General features: G+C 41.2%; 1 protein-coding gene across 1 annotated transcript in view; it reads left to right on the forward strand.

Annotated features, from left to right (window-relative positions):
- si:ch211-285f17.1 (sickle tail protein homolog) overlaps positions 1–20,912 on the forward strand; it is a 212,631-nt gene that overhangs the window by 161,208 nt on the left and 30,511 nt on the right. The window contains exons 9-13 of the mRNA XM_034168413.1: positions 9,833–10,024; positions 11,290–11,394; positions 11,864–11,913; positions 19,481–19,620; positions 19,781–19,956. Coding sequence (XP_034024304.1) covers positions 9,833–10,024; positions 11,290–11,394; positions 11,864–11,913; positions 19,481–19,620; positions 19,781–19,956 — 663 coding nt within the window. The remainder of the gene's footprint in view (positions 1–9,832; positions 10,025–11,289; positions 11,395–11,863; positions 11,914–19,480; positions 19,621–19,780; positions 19,957–20,912) is intronic.

Raw genomic sequence — 20,912 nt, forward strand, 5'->3', positions numbered from 1 at the left:
GGATTTTACAAATGGTTATCAACACGGAGGTGTTTTTCCTGTGCCGCCGCACCGCGTCGGCTGCGTCCCGACGCGCGGATCCGTCCGCACGTCTTTCATTAAAAAAATCTCCTTTAACAGTGGAATATCCGGATAAAATGCTGAAACCGACTTCTTCTGAAACTTCTCTGTTCTCTCATGACGTCCTGGATCAATAGAGGCCTGAAATGTGGAGGTTTTCAGCTTGAACAGGCTGATGACGCCGCCTGAGAGCACTGCGCGACGTCTCACACCGTGAAAAGTCCTTAAAGCGACAGAATCACCTCAAAATCTCTCATCAGCTGTTAAAATTTTTCACTGAAAACCAGCTTAATTTTTCGAACCGTGTCCACTTCGATGTGTCTCACAGGTTTAGAAAAAATTTTGATCAAACAACGCGCCAGTCTCTCAGCAACTTCTCAGACAAAGGAATTCCGACGAGGGGCTGGACGACTCCTCCCACAAGGAGTGCTCACAGGCGAATGACGTCACCGACAGGCGTGGAAAAACTCCACGCATGCGCACGAGGGTTCAAGCATGTCTGACGTAAAAACATATGAATGAAATCCATATAGTTTTTGAAAAAAATAAAAAGGACCGTTACTTTATTGACAGCCCTCGTATATATATATATATATATATATATATATATATATTATATATATATTATATATATATATATATATATATTATATATATATATATATATATATATATATATATGAAACAGCATTAATATTTTTGTATAATATTAATGGTATTTATGAAATATACAGTGGGGTAAAAAGTATTAGTCAGTCCCTGATTGTGTAAGTTCTCCTACTTAGAAAGATGAGAGGGGTCTGTAAGTTTCAACATAGGTACACTTCAACTATGAGAGACAAAATGAGAAAAAAAAAAAAATCCAGGAAATCACATTGTAGGATTTTTAAACAATTTATTTGTAAATTATGGTGGAAAATAAGTATTTGGTCAAACACAAACAAGCAAGACTTCTGGCTCTCTTCTGTCCTCCACCTGTTACCTGTATTAATGGCATCTGTTGGAACTCGTTATCTGTATAAAAGACACCTATCCACAACCTCAAACAGTCAGACTCCAAACTCAACCATGGCCAAGACCAAAGAGCTGTCGAAGGACACAGGAAGAAAATTGTAGATGTGCACCAGGCTGGGAAGAGTGAATTTACAATAGTCAAGCACATTGGTGTGAATAAATCAACTGTGGGAGCAATTGTAAGAAAATAGAAGACATACAAGACCATTAATAATCTCCCTCGATCTGTGGCTCCACACAAGATGTCATCCCATGGGGTCAAAATGATCATGAGAACGGTGAACAAAAATCCCAGAACTACATGGAGGGACCTGATGAATGACCTGCAGAGAGCTGGGACCAAGTCTCCAGACCTCAACCCTATAGAAAGTTTTTTGAGGGAGTTGAAAGTCCATGTTGCCCAGCGACAGCCCCAAAACATCACTGCTCTAGAGGAGATCTGCATGGAGGAATGGACCAAAATACCAGCTCCAGTGTGTGCAAACCTGGTGAAGACTTACAGGAAACGTTTGACCTCTGTCATTGCCAACAAAGATTATGTTACAAAGTATTGAATTGAACTTTTTGTTATTGACCAAATATTTATTTTCCACCATAATTTACAAATAAATTCATAAAAAAATGTGATTTCCTGGATTTTTTTTTTTTCCTCATTTGTCTCTCATAGTTGAAGTATACCTAAAAATTACAGACCTCTCTCATCTTTCTAAGTGGGAGAACACAATCAGGGACTGACTAAATACTTTTTTACCCCAATGTAGAATCTGGTTTTGTTTTCCACATAACCATCAAAGAAATTTGGAGGGCTGGAAAATGTAAATTAGGGGAAGTGGTTTGAAAGCTTGACAGAATTTCAAATCTGGCTTCTCAAAAATAATTGAATCAAAGAAGGCTGAATTTGTGTTGTGAATGTGAGTGGAACGCACACGTGGAGGTCTGTGACAAGCTAAAGACTGTCCAAATCCTTCAATATTTTGTGGCCCTTTGAGGAAATAGAAGTTGAACACACACATTGAAAATGTGGTGCATTATGAAGCGCAAAATACGGACAACGGAGACCCCGGACTGTTGAACAACTGAAGTCCTACATCAAGCAAGAATGGGAAAGAATTCCACCTACAAAGCTTCAACAATTAGTGTCCTCAGTTCCCAACAGTTATTGAGTGTTGTTAGAAGGGAAAAGTGATGTAACACAGTGGTAAACATACCACTGTCCCAGCTTTTTTGAAACGTGTTGCAGGCATCTATTTCAAAATGAGCAAATATTTACACAAAAACAATAAAGTTTATCAGGTTGAACATTAATATCTTGTCTTTGTGGTGTATTCAATTGAATATAGGTTGAAGAGGATTTGCAAATCATTGTATTCTGTTTTTATTTACATTTTACACAACGTCCCAACTTCAATGGAATCATTGTATTCTGTTTTTGGCAGCACGGTGGCTTAGTGGTTAGGACTGTTGCCTCACAGTGAGGAGGTCATGGGTTCAATTCCTGCCTGTGGCCTTTCTGTGTGGAGTTTACATGTTCTCCCCGTGTTTGCGTGGGTTCCTCCGGGTGCTCCGGTTTCCTCCCACATCCAAGACATGCGGGTTAGGTGGATTGGAATCTTTAAATTGTCCATCCATCTGCGAGTGGGTGTGAATGTGTTGTTTGTCTGTTTGTGGTCCTTTGACAGACTGGCATTCTGTCCTGGGTGTACCCTGCCTCGTGCCTATGACTGCTGGGATAGGACTAAGCGGTTGAAGATGTGTGTGTGTGTGTGTGTGTGTGTGTGTGCTGTGTGTGTGTGTGTGTGTGTGTGTGTGTGTGTGTGTGTGTGTGTGTGTGTGTGTGTGTGTGTGTGTGTATTCTGTTTTTATTTACATTTTACACAAGATCCCAGCTTCATTGGAATTGGGGTTGTAATGTTAAGCATTTTGTTAGTAATTGCCAGCATTGAATTACAACCTTCCTTGTTTAGGCGCTGGGTCTGAGCACGGTTTGAAAGAAATAAATGCCCAGTCTTTTAATCAAAGAAATATGTTACCCACTTTCCTCGAACTGGCGAGTGTCAGTGCTGAACTTCATTTCGTACCTCTGTTCTTGGTTATGTCCAGACTGCTCTGTCCGTTCGTTACATGCGAGGGGTTTTTCATGGAATGCCTTACGATGGGACGGGACATTTTGTCCGATGTGAGCGAAAATCGGTTATACAAAATCCAGTATATATGGTGTTTATTCCATGGAAAACTGTACAGAAACACTGGGACTTTTGCTTTTGTCCAGTGAGTGCGAATATCCAGTTTATACAGTGACAGTTTAGGCGAGTTTACTGTAATCTCCTTCTTGCACGGCCACTCTGTATTTGGAAATTGCCTGATTTAACAAAAACTCATGACAGGTTTGCCAATAATTGTTACCGGTATTGACAAATGATTAATTGTTTATTATAAAAAATATGAGTTAATTATTATTTGCCTCATTTCACTTCTAAATTTGTTCATTTTAGCTTTTGTAAATTCATAAATTAACGCAAAACACCTGCTCTTTTTTAATGTTTTTGTCCCAGTTCTGCTTCCATCCTTCACTTATCCGAACTCTGATGGCTCACTCAAACTATTTTTTTTATATATATATTTTGTAAATATAGCCTCTGCTTTGTTATTTTTTGGGTGGTGTTTGGTGGGGGGAACAAACAGTCAAACTGAACAGAGTACACAACATTCTCTACAGAAGACCTGGCAATCTGACAAGCAGTCAAATCGCAATTAAAGACAATGGGATGTTGGACTGCCACTCATTTAAACGATTACACACTAGTGCATGATCATTGGCGTGACACTCTTCTCTTTAGCTTAGCTGACTCTGATGCTGTGTGCTTTGTGAAATGCTGCACAAAACCTCTCCAGTATAGAAGAGAAGAGATCATACCAACTCTGTTTACTCTTGCCGGACATGCTGCCCACATTATTGGAAACTTAAGAATACAGCATTGGAATTAACAAGTGATGTGTTTGACCACAAACTGTATTCTGTTATTGCTGTCTCAACTTGAGAAAGCCATCAGAGGTGTTGATTGTGCACAAGAGACAAACATGTCTTTTTATGTGTGCAGCTTGCAGAGGGAAAGTCGTTAGGGTTTGTTGATGGTCTGCAGTGTCTCCGTGAGTTTTTGCCATTATACATTTTTTTTCTGCTTGGTTAAACTTGTTGCTGCCCTGTTTATGGGTTGGCTTTTGTTTTGTTTTGTTTTAGTATTTTCTTGGATATTAGAGTCACATCTGAGGCTTTGTTAGGCCGGGTTCACACGGCAGGATAATTAGGCCGATATCGGACCCGATCTTCTCCTTCCAACAATCTTAAGGACGCCCCGACAATTGTGATGACGCTAAAGATAATCTTATCAGATATTCCTGCCGTGTGTGGTGTGTTCAGTGCACTCTGATCTGCTCGGAAGGGCGCCAGGAGTGCTCCGATCGCAAAAGGGATATTCATTCATATTATTAGTCTTGGCCCGATATCGCAGCGTGTGGTGTCCTCCGACCACAAACAAGCACGCAGCCTGCTGAATGTGACGTGCAGCCAATCAGAAAGCGAGGTGACGGACGTACGGAGCAGAAAATAAAATCAAAACAGCTGTTCTGACTTACCAGAAAGTCCTGTGGTCGCGCTGTCTCCACTCCTTTAAAGAACACCTTTTCTTTTTCTTTTTGTATCGTTTTTTCCCTCCCCCTCTGTTTTAAATAGTCCCCAAAGTACCACTGTTCATGTACTCTGAAGTCACGTTTAATCTCGAGAGGTTTTGTGAGATTTCCTGTCTGAGCTGGGAATGTTCGTGTGTGAAATCTGTTCGTGGTGTGGTGTTGTTGTCTTTACCGTGTGGCTGAACACCACACACTGTACGACCAAACCTGTTAGATCTATGATTTTTATCTTCACGTGTGTGGTCTCTCAGGTTTTGGAAACTTAAAGATAATTTTAAAATCCTGTTGTGTGAACCAGGCTTTACGGTGCACACCTTTTCACCATGCACAGAAATTGTAAGTAAATTACACCTACCTCACTGAACATGCATGATTCTGCAGCTTCATTAGAGAAATGAAGGATCTGACTTGTCCTCATATGAAGGTGTAGCCCGTGAGTCATACCTCACATGAACAATAGCTTATTTGTTCAACAGAATGAGACACTTTGAGAAGAAGCCAGTGTTTCAGCACTGCACAGCACCACAGCAAAAACATCATATATTCATTGTTTATATCACTGTTCTGATTAACTATACTTCACTTTATGATGAAAAAAAACTCAGTCATGCAGTTACTAATTTTACTGTCTTATAGTCATATTTGTTATGTGTCAGGTGTGTCGAACTGATGGGCTACAGATCAGATAAGACCTGCACTCTAGTGTTTTGCAACTTGCAGCATGCCTTATCAGCGATCAGAAAGTGCAGCCCACATGATGGTTTTCGTTTTTCATTTTGTGCAGCCAGTCAGAAAGCAGCACAGAGGAGAGATTTTTTTTGTTTATTTGGTAATGACAATTGGACACTGCAGTCTTGTTTGAGGGCGGGCACTAAAGGGTTAAAATATGACGTATATGATGCAATAATCCTACATCCGACGACAGCCCTCTCAGAGTTTTTAGGCAAATTACGTGGCAAACAAAGTGAAAATGTGAAGGAAAAAGTGACAATGCGGTGGGAAAGTGGACATGTGTTGCAGTTTGTTTATGACGCGGTTTTGCAGGCGAGAGAATGCAGCTACTCTGGTTAGCTACACTTACCGACACGACCTCTCCCATTTGCCTCGTCTTCCCTTCCCCCCTGGGAACTGAAAAAAACTGCGCTTTTTGCAACTGCTTCAGTGACTGCAACCGAAAACAAAATGGTCCACCATTTATCTGTTTTAGTGTTGCGCAATGGGAGTCTGTGGTCTGTCCCCAGAAGTGGTCAAATCTCAAGATATCACGCAAGGCTTCAAACGACACTGCGTTGCCCTATTATTGGGTTGCAGCTACCAGTTATTTGCACTGTGTTCCACTGTCAGTGGATGAATAATTATTGTTGCATATCTTGGATGTGCAGAGCAGGAGGCTCTGAACTACCAACATGTAGACCAGGGGTCAATTCAACATCTTGGCTTCAGGCTAACTGGTTGTGTGCTTGGACACGTCATCTGCATTGTCCCAGTCCACCCAGCTGTAAATGGGTACCGGTGTTAGCTGGGGATGTAACCTGCCATGGAAAGACATCCAACCCAGGAGGAAGTCATAGACTCTTATCCACGTCATGCTACGGTATCCGGGGATAAGCACAGACCTGTATTAGAAAGTGAACAAGTTTGAAAAGTAGCAGTAAAGCATATGTTGGAAACATGGATAGGGTAAAAAGGAGAGTAACACGAATGACAGGTGACAGGGACTAACTTCCAAAATATCAAAACACAACTACTTAACACTTTAACGGTAATACAGTACTTTTCAGGTGTTGTCATATTCAGGTTTGTATTTTTACATTTTAGCTTTGCAAAATATATTGGATGTTGTAAAATCGATGTGATTCATCATAAAACAACTGGATGGGCCCAGACACAGATACATTAGATGAGGTTGGGATATTCTATTTTATCGTACTTTTCTTTGATTGTTTAGTTGGATAGGTGTCTGTTATTTCTACCTGGTTCTTTTTATGTAAGATTCTGCCCCTTACCAAAAACCAAACCATTGTATTCCTCATTTTGACTTTATTCAAGGTCACGTTAGAAACCAGGCCTGGGACCCTCACATACAGCGTCCATCTTGTGAAAGGCCCCTAAAATGAGTCATACAACACTTTTTATACCTTGTGGGTGTTAACATAGGTGTGGTTTAGTCTCACAAAACTTGGACAGATGATAGAGTAAAACTTAACATATTTCTCAGAACTTCCAAACAAATAACACAAATACTTAATAGCTAACATAAAACAAAGAATTAGCACAGATATTATCTAACATGTCCCACCCTTATTTAGACAGAAACTGATCAGTGACCCTCAGGTATTTTAGTTTGAGACTGCTGTGTACTTTCAGTTATTGCTTTTAGGATTCCACAACTTGAAGCTCAGAATATCTATGCCTGTGATACGTTGACATTCTGAGAGTAGTTGTTAAGATGCTGATGTGCAAGCAGTCAGCAGTAAGATGATTGCTGATATTTAAGCATTATGTATATCAAATGCCAAAAGTAGGTTGTTCATTATGTGAATATACTGTGTCCTATACTCTGATGTGTAGACTTTTGCATGGGGACAGTTGGTGCAATCTACATCCTGGAGATTAATGCATTTTTCTTAACCTCAAAACAATGTTCAAGTCAAATGAATTTAGCTTCATTTTTATTTTTTATTTATTTATTTGTATCAGCTTAAGCCCCTTTCACAACGTAGTATTGTGTATTGTGGAGTACCGTCTATGCTGAGTTATGCAGCTCTACTCCAAGTTTAAGCAACTCTGCACCGAGTTTTTGCTCCATACGCAGCAGTATGCTGAAGTCTACGCGAGGAGGATGCAAAAAATTAAACCTGTTTATTTTTTTCAGCATAGAACGCTGGACACAGAAAGCACAGTTTTTAAGCAGGTCTGTGCAACACTGCGCTACTATATACATCCAAAAACTGAGTGCGTGCATCAGAGTGAATCAGCTGTAGAACAGGTGTAGCGTGTGTGTGGCTGCATGATCACGCAGCCCACAACGCCTTTGTGCAAACAGGTAACTGAACGTCAACTCATAAATCCAGAAATCCAAGGAACAGAAACAGCAGGTCTTGGGGAAAAAAAGAGCAGAGACAGAGCGCTCTCTCTCTCTCTCTCTCTCTTTAGAATGCTGACAAGAAACACCAACACTTTCCTAAAACCTTTAGGTTGACCGAATTATATAACCTTTGTTACATGTAATAAGACTATGTTGTCTTTAAGTGTCATATCCACTTTCAATATGCTTGTGAGTTAAAATGGCAATATTTTCTACTTTTTTTTTTTGGGACACACAGCGGACTCTGCACTTTGCGATCTGTTTCATGGGGACAGACTGTTTCATTCACACACGGAGTAAAGGGGCTTTACCTGTTCATTTCAGTCCGATGCACCATCACAGTCTCAGGAACACTGTATCCACATAAAGCCTGATTTTGGAAAACGCCACCTGAAAATACTTTTAATTCCTTGTTGAAGCTGGAAACGTAGCTTGTGGTTTTTCTGCTCCAGGTGCGTTTTTTCAGAGGATCCCACTGTTGCACTCTGATCACATCTGGTCACACAGAAGCGCTGTGATGATTTAAACTTTTAAAGCACCAGTCGACCGCGATCAGGTCTGACCAAACCTGAATAAGCGCTGTGAGTCTTTAAAACTAAAACACCGTCGCTGTCGGTGTTGGTGTGATCAGGTCTTTAAAAGTTTAAATCATCACAACGCTTCAATATTAAGGTCATCACAGACCTCATCAAATCAGATCAATGGACCAGGTTGTCAACGTGTGACAGCTGCATTAATTTATGCCAGTGGTTTTGATAAATGTTTGACAGGGCCTAAAGCAACCATTTGCTACTATAAGCAAGTCTAGGAATGCAACCATGCACCATTACACACCAGCCTAAAAGGGACTACGCCAAATGTGCGCAGTTTTCCAGCGCACTCCATGCGCATTTTAGTGCAACTGTATGCAAGCCCGGTGTGAAAGGGGCTTTACATATATAGCACTGTGGTCAGTGGGACAACCGTTAGTAAAGTTTCAAGTTTAACTGACTTTACCTGACAGACCCTGTTGCAAATTTAATGTCTTTCTTAATCGTCAATGCACACAGCTGAAATCTCATCATCTGTGTTAACATGAAAAGACAACTATTTTAATGCTGAAAAAAATGGAATCACTTTGTCACCAATTTCTTTCAAAGGAAGAATTTTATTTTCATGTATTGTGAGTGTTATGTGCCGGACTGTCGCAAGTATATAATCTGTGTACCTCAGACTGACATGCTGACAATGTTACAATAAACTGTCTAAATTATGATTTTTTTTTTTCCACTACATACATACACACACACACACAGCTGTGTCTCTCAAACAGGAAATAATTAATTTACTGATACATATGTTATTTTGTTTTAATAATTTTATGCTCTTCCAGATGCATGGCGACATGGTGCTGGCCAGTCGTGATGGCCATCCTCCTCTGCGACAGGGTTCCATTGGTCCTCCATCACATCACCCCATGTCAGGGTCACTTCCCCCAACACCCCACACCTTGCCCCCTTCCTCATCCAGAATCCCATTTGGTCCACGGCAGAGCTCCTTACCTGGTACCGCCACTATTCCAAAAGACCGGCTGTCTAGCGCCAATCCTCAGGCCCGCTCTGCCTCACCCTGTCCCAGCGCCATCCTTGAGAGACGAGATGTCAAGCCAGATGAGAACATGGGTGGGAAGAGCCACAGTCTGACCAGGGGAAATGAAGGGCTTTACGCAGATCCTTACCTACTGCAAGAGGGAAGATTGAGTATGGCTTCTTCCCATGGAGTGCACCAAAATACAGGACTTGATGGTCCAGATCACGGCCTGGGCGGATTTCACCGTGCCTCAGTCCGCTCCACGGGCTCTTACAGTGGGCCCAGCCCCACAGACTGTGTTGATCACCCCTCTCTGTACAGACAGAAGTCCAGAAACAGTCAACTGCCTACTTTGGGCTCCAAGACTCCTCCTCCATCCCCACATCGAATGGCTGATATACGATTGATTGACATCCATGGTGGACCTCCTCATTGTGTACCACCCCATGGTGTTCCTTTGGAACGAAGCTCACCTGTGCGCCAGTCATTCAGGAAGGAGGAAGTAACAGGAGCCAAGCCCCGGAACAGTATTGGTTCACCTGTGCTTTCAGACATCCAGGGTCACGTGACAGGACCCATACCAGCAGCCAATGACCAGCAAACACGGTAAGCCTCAGGGGCATGGACAGCAATGAAAATGGGGAGGATTGTGAAAATTAAGATTAAAGCATTGCATGGGAGCATGGACTAACTCTGCATCCCAGTTTCACCTTAACCCCCATCTGCTAATTTCATCACCCATAACTGAAGGCAGAAATATAACCTGCCATTCTTCAAGCATCTCTGTCTGCATATTAGATACAGCTGGCTTATGCACATGACTATACATTAAGGTTTTTGTTGAAGCCACACACAGTATTTCTTCATCTATTGAAGCTGAGAGCAGTGATTGTGGACACTGTAGATGCAGACAAAGCTACCACCACTGAGAGAAGATAGTATCTACAAACTTCATTAAGCCATTGTATATTTTCTGTAGCATTTCCTGTGACAGACCACTGCAGATAGGCTATAGGAAAACAACGATCTTAGCTTTGTCTGAGACACAAAAAGAAAAAACCAGACAAAGAATTCGCTGTCCGCTCGATATTGTTTCATTGGGACCCACTAAAACGGAAGTTACAGGAATTACATGCATACCATGGAAAACCAAAGAAAACAGCCAAATCAACCCGTAAGATCAGGTTCGACCACCTGAACCGTGCAGGAGGCCATTAAAAACACTCTGGAGAAAACCGTGGAGGAATGCGAATGGCAAAATACTATAATTCACTGTGACAATAAACATAATTGTAACACAGTGCTCTTTAAACTCCACATGATTTATTATTTATGACACTGTGGTTAGACCTTCAGTCTGTGCATACACTCACTGTCTATCATCTCGTGGGTGTATCTAAAGTCATAGTAAACTCTGTGTCCTCAGCTGACCATGTATCAGTCCTCAAAATAAAAGTAACATTTTAAAACAAAAGATGCATTATTTTTCTCACTCCTCTGGTGTGAAATTTTGTAAAAAGATGACAATATCCTCTCTCAAGAACCCCAAATGTAATGCGTTCTTTATTTTTTTTTTTTAAATTATGTGAAACATCAAGCAACCAACAGTTTTCTTCTTTCTTTAAATCATTTGAAAATGTTTTGTTTTTTTTTTTTCCTTTTTTTCCGAGGAGACTCATTGAAGTGGTTTGGAAGCTGCTTGTTCCACTGCAGTCAATATTTACTTGGGACATAGGTGCAAATCAATTTGAGATCAGATTCACAGTTGAGTAATTAAACTCAACTGACTATTCTCTTACAGACATTCAAATTTTTATATGGAGCAAATACCTGCTTAGTGTTGAAAGTAGAATTTTCTGATGTTTCTGCAGAGAGCGAATGAAGGCTATGGAGCAACAGATTGCCAGCTTGACTGGTCTTGTTCAGCATGCACTTTTAAAGGGGCCAAACACTAGTGGCACCAAGGAACCTGGAAGGTAAGCAGCCCGGTGAAGGGCAGAGCGAGGCATCAGGTGATGCATCTTCAAATGAAAATGTTGGCTATCCAGCCAGAGAAGAAAACACAAAGAATCCGTTGAATAATGGCCATATTAAATGCACACCTGGTGAGGACTAAATGGGTTTGACGCTGAATCTTTTTTGATGTTGAAGTCTTGAATGGCCTCTATGAATGGCTGCCTTTCAGCTCTTTGCATTTTGTTAATCTTTCCTGCACATTTTGCTAGATGTTCCCGACTAGAAGGGAAGTGTATGTTTCAAACTCAACAACTTTGCTATTGTGTGTTGATCACTGTTGAAACTTAACATTATTAACATCATTTTAACCTCTCTGGTTTATCAATCTTTTCCCATCACATTCTGGTAATGTGTTTTTACTGACGAGTAGTAAATCTTAATGTGCTAATAAGCCAAAACCTGCTTTGATTGATCTTTGTGCACCTACAGTGAGAGACCCCCGAAGACATCATCTCCATCCCACGGCACACATAGCACAGGTTAGTGCCGTGACATGACTTACACTATATAGCTTAGTATAAATCCCTTTCACACATGGAGTGTGTTACATTTACCAAACCAGTCAGTGCATTCTGAGTACCAGTCCCAAGCCTGGATAAATGAGTCAGGTCGTATCAGGAAGGGAATGCAATATAGATTTTTCCAGATCTCAGCTATATGAGGTGCACAAGCCCACTGGCTGCATTCTGAGTGTGGGTCTCATGCCCACGTTAATGTGTAGGGATGTGACAGGAGGGGCATCTGGGGTAAAATTTGCCAAACCAGACATTCATTCATTTTTTTCATTCATTCATTTTCTGCTGCTTTTCCGGGCACGGTGGCAGCAGACTAAGGAGCTCCACTTACACACCCTATCCTCAGACAAGTCTTCTAACTCTTCCTGGCGGATCATTTGGTGTTCCCAAGCCAGTTGGGAAAATAATCCCTCCAGTATTTTCTGGATTTTCCCCATGGCCTCCTCTATGCATTTGAGACGTGTCTGGAACATTTCTTTCTTGATATGGCCAGGGGGCTGCCTCTCCAGATGCCTAAACCACCTCAGCAGCACTACTCAAAGTCCCTCCCGGATATACAAGTTTCTCACCCTCTCCCACAGTGTAAGATCAGATACCCGACAAAGGAACCTCATTTTGTCCGCTTGTATCTGTGACTCAAGATTCAAGATTCAGACAACTTTATTGATCCCTAAAAGGGCAATTCATATCACACCCAATTACCTCAGACAAAAAACACAACAATTGATCCACAATTATTACTAGCTGAACGTAATAATGGCACACATCAGAATTAAAACAACCGTACATATACATTTGATCGTTTATGTATGCTAAACTTTGAAACAGTTCATCATCCAAATTGAGGCAATGGGAGTATGGGCTGCAGCAGCTACCCACACAGCCAGCCGAGCTGGGGTGGGGGGGCGTGTGTCATGTGTGCAAATAAGTTCGTATCAGTCTCTGTCCATGTGTGCATAAAGTCTGGAGTTGCCTTGACAGCAGCAGGCTGTAGGGGAGGGCATAAGGGCAGATAAGAGGGGAGCCAAATGCTTCACCATGGCGTTGAATCCTTCTGGAGGAAAAACAAGCGGGGCGTTTTGATCTTCGGTAGTTGATAAGGCTGCCATGTTTTGGATTCGACAGAGAGACACAGAAATTCCATTTGTGGCTCCTCTGACCATTGAAATCCAATTAATGAATATTCCCTGGTCTCCAACATCTTCCTTTGCAAGGCAAATATTTGCTCCGAGATGTTTTCCAACTTGCGTTTGAATTCAAACGTTTAATGCAGTCTGAGATTGTACCGCCCTGCCCACCTCGTAATCATGACAGACAGTTGTGGGGTTGTGGTTCTGGTAGCAGCCGTCTTGCCAATTTTCCAGTAGGTCAGGGCAGCGCATAACCAAATCAGCACCAGCCCTCCTACCATAAAAGCAAATAAGAATAAATCTTTAACGTCTTCCACGGAGCGTGGTGCCAAGCACGCAGCACACCATTTCTCCCAGGCGTCGAGAACATAGCCTGCCGGATAGGTTCCCTGATTTCCTTTTTGAAAAAATGGTGTCAATAGCATTCAGAGACCTGCTGATCAATTCCATGGTTATTCAAAATATAGCTTGAAGAATTCACAGTCTGGTGAAGTTGGGACTTTTGAAGGTTGGAGCAGAGATAGAAAAACACAGAGGAGAGGAGAGAGGAGGAGATGCGACCACCCCCGCTGAAGTCCCAGCTTGTGTGTGACCTTGGTCTTTCAGTCATTACCCAAAGCTCGTGACCTCAGGTGAGGATTGGAACGTAAATTGGATCATGAAAATCACAAACAGGATTTTCAAAATGGACAGATCATAAATCACATTTCCATACCACATCGGTAGAAGCACAGATCAACAATGACCACCACCGGTGCTGTTGTCCAGCAAAGTGCCAGTGAAAACCGTTCATTGTAGGGCTCTGGTCTTTAAAATCATGTCATCATGTTCATGTCAATGCCTTTCCTCTGCACATCTAGCGTGCCACAGCGCAGATGAAGAAATCAAGGTCTTACAAAAGAAATTGTCAGAATGGAACATGTAGTGAAAGACAGAGATAAGAGTTGTTTCTGACTGCCTGATCTCCTATGGCACAGAGCAAAAATGGCGATAAATAAAATCAATATTATTGTCGGACGGGTCTTCTTTTTGAACTCGGCAGATTAATTAAGAACTCAGCAGGATTGCACACTGCACTGTTTCAAAACACAGCGTGAGAAAGCGAGAACAGTTTGTACAAACAAGATGACATCAAGATAGTTTGAAGCTCTAAGCAAGCAACATAGTTGAATTTACTCAGGAATAATGTCAAGCACTCCCAGAATCATCCATGTTTGTCACACTTAATCTGTGCTCAGTATTTGTTATTAGGTTGGCAATGGGCAGAAACATGGATCAGTTTGTATATGTATGTGTTGTTCCATTTTTTTTTTATTCACACATACTGTCATAACAGGATATGAACAGTTCAAGTGCAAAAGGAGGTGTAGGTTCTCTAGAATGTCTTGTGCAGGCATGCCCCTATGTCAGTGTATTTCAGCAGTGCTGGAGGGAGGGAAAGCAAATTGAGGATTCTCTACTTGTCTTTGCTTCATATTCCACACAATCCTCTCCCTCGTGTGTGTAGTTTAATAGGAGTTAAGAGTCGACCGGGAGAAGAGCTAACACAAGCTTCTCAGAGCATAATGGTATTACTTCTTACCCTGCCAAATGATTCAGTTGTGCAACAGATCTATACTTGATTTAAAAAAACACAACAGAAATCTCAGCAGTGGAATAAAGAAAACAAAACTCTAACAGTGTGTTCTGACACCTGCCCTCATGCCTTATGATACTTTTTATGTGTGCTGCTCCGGGGTTTTATTAATGCCACACAATGATTGAGTGAATCAGTTAAATTTTCCCGAAGACCTACAATCCACTACATTACAAGGTGGCTGCCAACCAGGTATTTGGGGTGATTGAATAGTTTTGATTGTGGAATCAAGTCATTAAAATAAAATGGATTGACTAAAAAGTTTGGGTCTATGAGAAATAAAACTCATAGTCTGCTCCCTCACTTCACTTAGTACTGATGCACAGTGTGAGATGATTTCATTGGGGTCGAGGTGGTCAGAAGAGGCATCTCCATCTGTTTTAGGCCAAAAAGATCAAATAGAAACTCTGGGTCTTTGAGTAATTCCATTCATTTTTAAGACAAATCTTAAATTGAACCAAAGAGGAACTCTGAGTTGTTGACTAACTTAGAGTGTGACCGTGTTGAGCCACATTGGTCACTGAGATCTGATGATGGGTAAATTGAATTGTTTTTGGTCATTACCATGGCATCGTTTACATTTTTTTGACAAAGTGTTCCATGAGCTCCTAAAGAAAGTTGCACACAGGTTTAGGAACACTAGCAGTTTCCACCACATCGTAGAAACCACCAACGGTTTCTAATGGGGGGTTTCCACCTTCACGATGTTTAACGCCTGAAGTAAAATAGGTGACGTGATTTTTTATTTTATTTTATTTTATTTTATTTTATTTATTTATTTATTTTGTATGAATGTTCTGTTTTCATTATTTAATTTGTCTCTTAATTGATCAGGTCATGAAGAAGTCAAGTGCAGTTGCCAGAATTCCAATAACAGGAGTGTTCTTTGATCATTCCAGTCTGTCACACGGGTTCTTCGCATCAAACATAAGAATTTAGTGACATTTATTTTTGTGGTTACTTTATTGCTGCTTCACTGTCACCACATAGTTTGCACTTTCATCTTGTCCCTAAGGCCCAAAACACAACAACGCTGAAATGGCAGTGTACAGCATAACCTGCAATTCAGGTATGGCCACCTGTCAGGCACTGTGTGAAAGAGGCAGGAGTGAATAAAGTCTGTGGATTATGAAGACAAAAGTTTGTTTTTCAGTCGCCCAGCAGAGAGTGAGTCTTTGTCAACGAACTTGAACGTTCCCTGACCTCATGTGTGCACGGAGGGCAGGGCCATTGTTTCCTTTCTTGCTTAGACCTGAATGGTAAATAGGATTGCTAAAGATAGTTAGTCTTCAGTCCAGTCGAGAAATAGGGAACATACGTTTGATTTGTGATTGGCAGGTAAACAGAACGGCTAATACTGAGAACCCTATCATAGTGATCTGTAGCACACAGTCTAAAGTATACAGTGGAAGTGTGTTCTAGCACTGCTTTGCTATTTACATGGTACATAATCGGAGTGAAAAGTAAGACACAGGGTGCAAACAGGTTGCTTTTAGTCCTTTAATTAATCATGGGTGTGTTTTGTACATAGCTTTGTTTAAACCAATTGGATTGTTGGCTGTTGTTGCCTTTAAAAGGTGGATTTAGATGGCAAACTCAGAAGTGAGAGGTTTTCTAGCAAGGGGACAGGGGCCTCATGTACAAAGTGTGCTCACGCACAAATACCTGTCGTACGCCCGTCTCCATGTCCACGTGCAAATGTATCAAAACAGACGTGAGCATGGAAATGTGCAGTGCGTCACACAAAAATCCAGGCTGGCGTACGCACGTTTCTACAGCTATTGTTCCACTGTGGGCATGTAAAGGTGATGCTGGGAATGGATAATATTGTGAAAACAAGAAGTCATCAGAGTGATGTGCACATCAGAGACACACTGATGAACATTTAACACGCGCACGTGTTTGCAATTATATGAATGGATATAAAAGCACGCACAAAGTGATGCGTAAAATGGCACTAACAGTGGCTGCGTTAGCGTTGTTAGAAGACCTTGCAAATGGTGAAATCCAACGTGAGCGTGCATTAGGAGAATGCGAGGATTTACGTGCAAATGAGGATACTTGGCTCATAAACAGATTTCGATTACCAAGCCCACTGTGACTGGAGTTGCGCACAGAACTGTGGTCAGCCCAGAGCGCAATACAGTGAGGCTCGGTCGGCTGATCGGTCAGGCGTGTGCCAGTCAACCTTGTGCCGAGCCGTAATCATCCAAATATCATCAGATACGTTCCAAACATTACGGCGCATTTTGCAGCGAGGCCGGTTTCCTGAATGTAAACGGAGCTACTGATTGCACACATTTTGCTATAAAGGCGCCATTGCATGATTAGTTTGTTTCTGTTAATAGGAAACCTTTTCATTCCATCACTGTGCATTAGGCTGCATGATGCGTGATGGGGGGTGGGGCTTGTGTTTAAATAGTTTATTCGTGTAATTGTTCTGAACGAAAACCAGAGCGGGCATATTTGGAGATGTGCACATTCAAATATGTTTTTATTATTATTATTATTTTTAATCTTTTTTTGCTTGATGGTGAGCTGCAGAGTTTCTTAAAAGGCTTACTGTGCTCCGTATTTGTCAATGCGTGTGTAAACTGTGAATGTCACACTGTCAGCGGAGGTGCGCCTCACCTTTTTAATGTCAGTGTGTGCGCGCTGTTCTGCGTGTGTGTGTGCAGCCTCACACACTCACGCTCTCTAGCTCCCATGAACATTTTTCCAATTTCATGGGTAATCCATTTAACAGCTTACCAAATAAACTGTCCCTGCGTGTCTCCATGTAATTTCCAGTCATCTACAGTATAATTTCCTTCCTTGTTGTCTGATGTGACGTCATGGGGAATTTTACATAAAATTGCATATTTAAATGGGGTGTGGCCAGGGAGAAGTTTGGATCCACGTTCAGTGGGATGTACAAATGGAATGTGTGTGAATTCATGCCTATGCACACTTTCATACATCTGAATATATCCGTGCTTATGCCAGATTCAGGGTTTTGGCGTACAACAACATTTAGTAGAAAATCCACACAAGTCTTTGTACATGAGGCCCCAGATAGCTGCAGAAAGATCACACAGTAGATCATTTACAGCAGCAGATCATTTACAGGAGAAATATCCACCAAGGCTCCTTGAAGGGAAGCAGTTGAGCGCCTTATTCCTGCAACACCTCCTCCTCCAACCTCCCAGTTTCCTCTATAGACCTCCAAAGTGATGACATCACAGTCCCTTGACGACCACTCGGTTGGTTCTACACAAACCGTTGCTAGGGCAAAACATGAATGACTTCACAACAGTGACATTAGCATTCTACTTTTCTGATGAGCCAACACCGCAACATCAAGGGGAAAATCCCCACAAATCGGATCATGTGGAAAGTTGTAATTATTTTCCAGATGATTGAGGAATTGTGTGAGCATGACAGAAAGAAGTTACAATGTTGAGGTAGGTGTTGTTGACAGACATGACTACAACTCCATGAATGCATTTGGCCTACTTCTGGCTGCGGCATGTCATATAATTTCTCACAATGTTATTGATTTAAATAGTTCTTTATCTAAGTTTCTGATTTGTAATAATTGACTAGACTGATTGCACTGTAAAAAAACTCAAGTTGAGCAAAGCATTTAGTTAAGTGGTTTAGTACAGTTGATTTGATTTCTCTGCAAGGTTAATTAAGTTGAACCAGCTTAATTAAAAGGTTTTATTGCTATGATTTGTTATTGTATTTTTTTTTTTTTTGCTTCCATTCTACTTTTTAACTTTTCACTTAAGTCAGAACAAATTACATGTTGCATTTCCAGTTTTAAGATCAGTTTATTTTAAAACCACTGTTAACATATGTCCAGCTGTTATCTTAAACTGTGAATATTTTTGTACCAACATTTTGTAACATATCAACTTTATAAAATGTAAACATGTAAAAACCTTATTATTATTTTTTTTCTCGCTTTTGTAGTTTGGGTGGTAATAGTGGCCACTCTGTTATAAAACAAGCTTCCTTCCAGTGTGTAAAACCTGCATAACCCCATGATAGGAAACTTTGTCAATGGCAGTGGCATCTGTGAACAACAAGTTAGAATTGCATTACCAGAGTGATATTTCACACATTAAAAATATATAAATAACTAATCTTACTTGTTTACTATATCACTGTTGTACATGTAGATGAAGAAAGTCTGCACATTATTGATCTTGAAATACAAAATAACCATTTTGAACCTTTCGTGCAGGGGCGGTGGCCAAGTTGTTAGTGCACTTGGTTTTAGTGTGGAAGGTTCCCAGTTCAAACCCTACCCCTGTCACTTTTCTCCATATAATGTGGAGTTGTGTCAGGAAGGGCATCCGGCATAAAACATGTGCCAATTCGACATGCAGATCTACCTTGGATTTGCTGTGGCAACCCCGAATGGAAACAAGGGAGCAGCCAAAGGGTCTTACTATTTTGAGCATTGTTATGGGCATGTGACATCAGACTTCAGAGCTAAATATATTATATATACAGACCTCCAATTTTCAGCCGTTTGCACGTCTCAAGTGATGATAGAAAAGGTGAAATGAGTTGACTGCAGAGGTAAGAACTTCATTGCATGTTATAAGGAACATAAAGTCAGACTAGAGCACTGGTTGGGGGATGTATTTGCAGATGTGTACACACAAATCTAGACTAAAGTGAGACAGGACATGAAAGTGAGAGGATGAGAATAATGAAAGAAAAAGACACTCACCTACGCTTGTCAGTAAAATTTATTTATATTTTGGTTCAGGTGGTTCTCCAATCTTGGGTCCGAAGAGTACTACGGCATTGTCAGACAAGGGCTCGGTCTCCCTCAAAGTCAACCTTGCACAGTTCAGGAAAAATGTATCAGATCTCCGGTTGCAGCTCCATCAGATGAGACAAATGCAGGTAAGACTTTTTTCTCATTTATTTCACTTTACATTATAGTGGCCTCTATTCAGATGTGCATTGTGAAATGTTAGTAAATGCACACCCAGGTTTGTCTCCTGTGCCTGTCTTGGTTTGTTAGTATTGATTTTACAACATCTCTGCTCTGTGGTGATTCCAGCTCCAGAACCAAGAATCAGTACGACTGCAGCTGAAGCGGGCAGAGCAAGAAATCAGCAGTAAGCTAGCAGAGGCTATGCGCCATCTGGAAGACCCGGTTCAGAAGCAGAGGGTTTTGGTCGAAGAGGACAGGCATAAGTACTTGGGTCTAGAGGAGCGTGTCCTCACCCAGCTTGGGTAAGAATTTGCATCCACTCAGGATTCACTTATCTACTAATATAATATTAATACTTTTAACTTTAAAATGCATAACTATGATTGATTAAATGCAATACTCAATATTTGTTGACCTGAGAGTACCTGAGGTACTCAGAGAGCGCAGACGACTGCCGTCTCCACTACTCTGCTTTTCTATGATGTGCATTTGTAGCCCTTTGATTTCAGTACAGTCTTTGAACCAAGATCACCCCCACTGTGAATACATGTTTTATTTGACTGGATCCAAACTTTTATCCAGATCACTGCTAAATCCTCCACATTCATAGATACAGTATTTTTAGTATAAGTATGTGGGATCTTTTGTCAGAAAGATGCATGCAATAGTTCAAGAGACATTAGCAAAATTTTTAAAGCCTTATTTCACAGCAGTAAAGAACAAGAGAGTCCTAGTATACACGTAGGCTCTCAAGCCCAATGTTTGAGTGAGACATTGCAGACGAATGTCTTGTCTAAGGAAACAAACAGATAATGTGACCAGAAATCGAACCCAGGGCTACATAGCCCAACACTTTATCACACTGGGCTACCTGCTCTACAAAAATATCTTGCCTAGAGCATCAGAATGCCCAAAAGCACCACTGTCTACAATGCTCAAGAAAAAAAAAAGAAAAATTCCTGGATCCGCTCTTTCAGCTGGATCTCCTCCAAACTTTAAAAAGGTTCTTCCTTCAGCGGTCCATCTGGTTTCATGATAACTGGCCTGGTAGTTTTTGCATAATCTTGTCGTGACAAACAAACAAACCAACAAATGGTAATGAAAGCACATCTTCCTTAACGCAGGTCATTACAGCCCTCTGCTTTACCGAGAAGAGCCTTGTCCCACATGAAGGATTTTCAAGGAAAATTTTTGTCTTTGAATCGGGAAACTAGAGCTTTGGGAAAATGAATGTCTGCCTGCTCAGACGTGGCTGAGA

The sequence above is a fragment of the Thalassophryne amazonica genome, chromosome 1 (genome assembly GCF_902500255.1).
Source record: "Thalassophryne amazonica chromosome 1, fThaAma1.1, whole genome shotgun sequence".
NCBI classification, from domain to species: Eukaryota; Metazoa; Chordata; class Actinopteri; order Batrachoidiformes; family Batrachoididae; genus Thalassophryne; species Thalassophryne amazonica.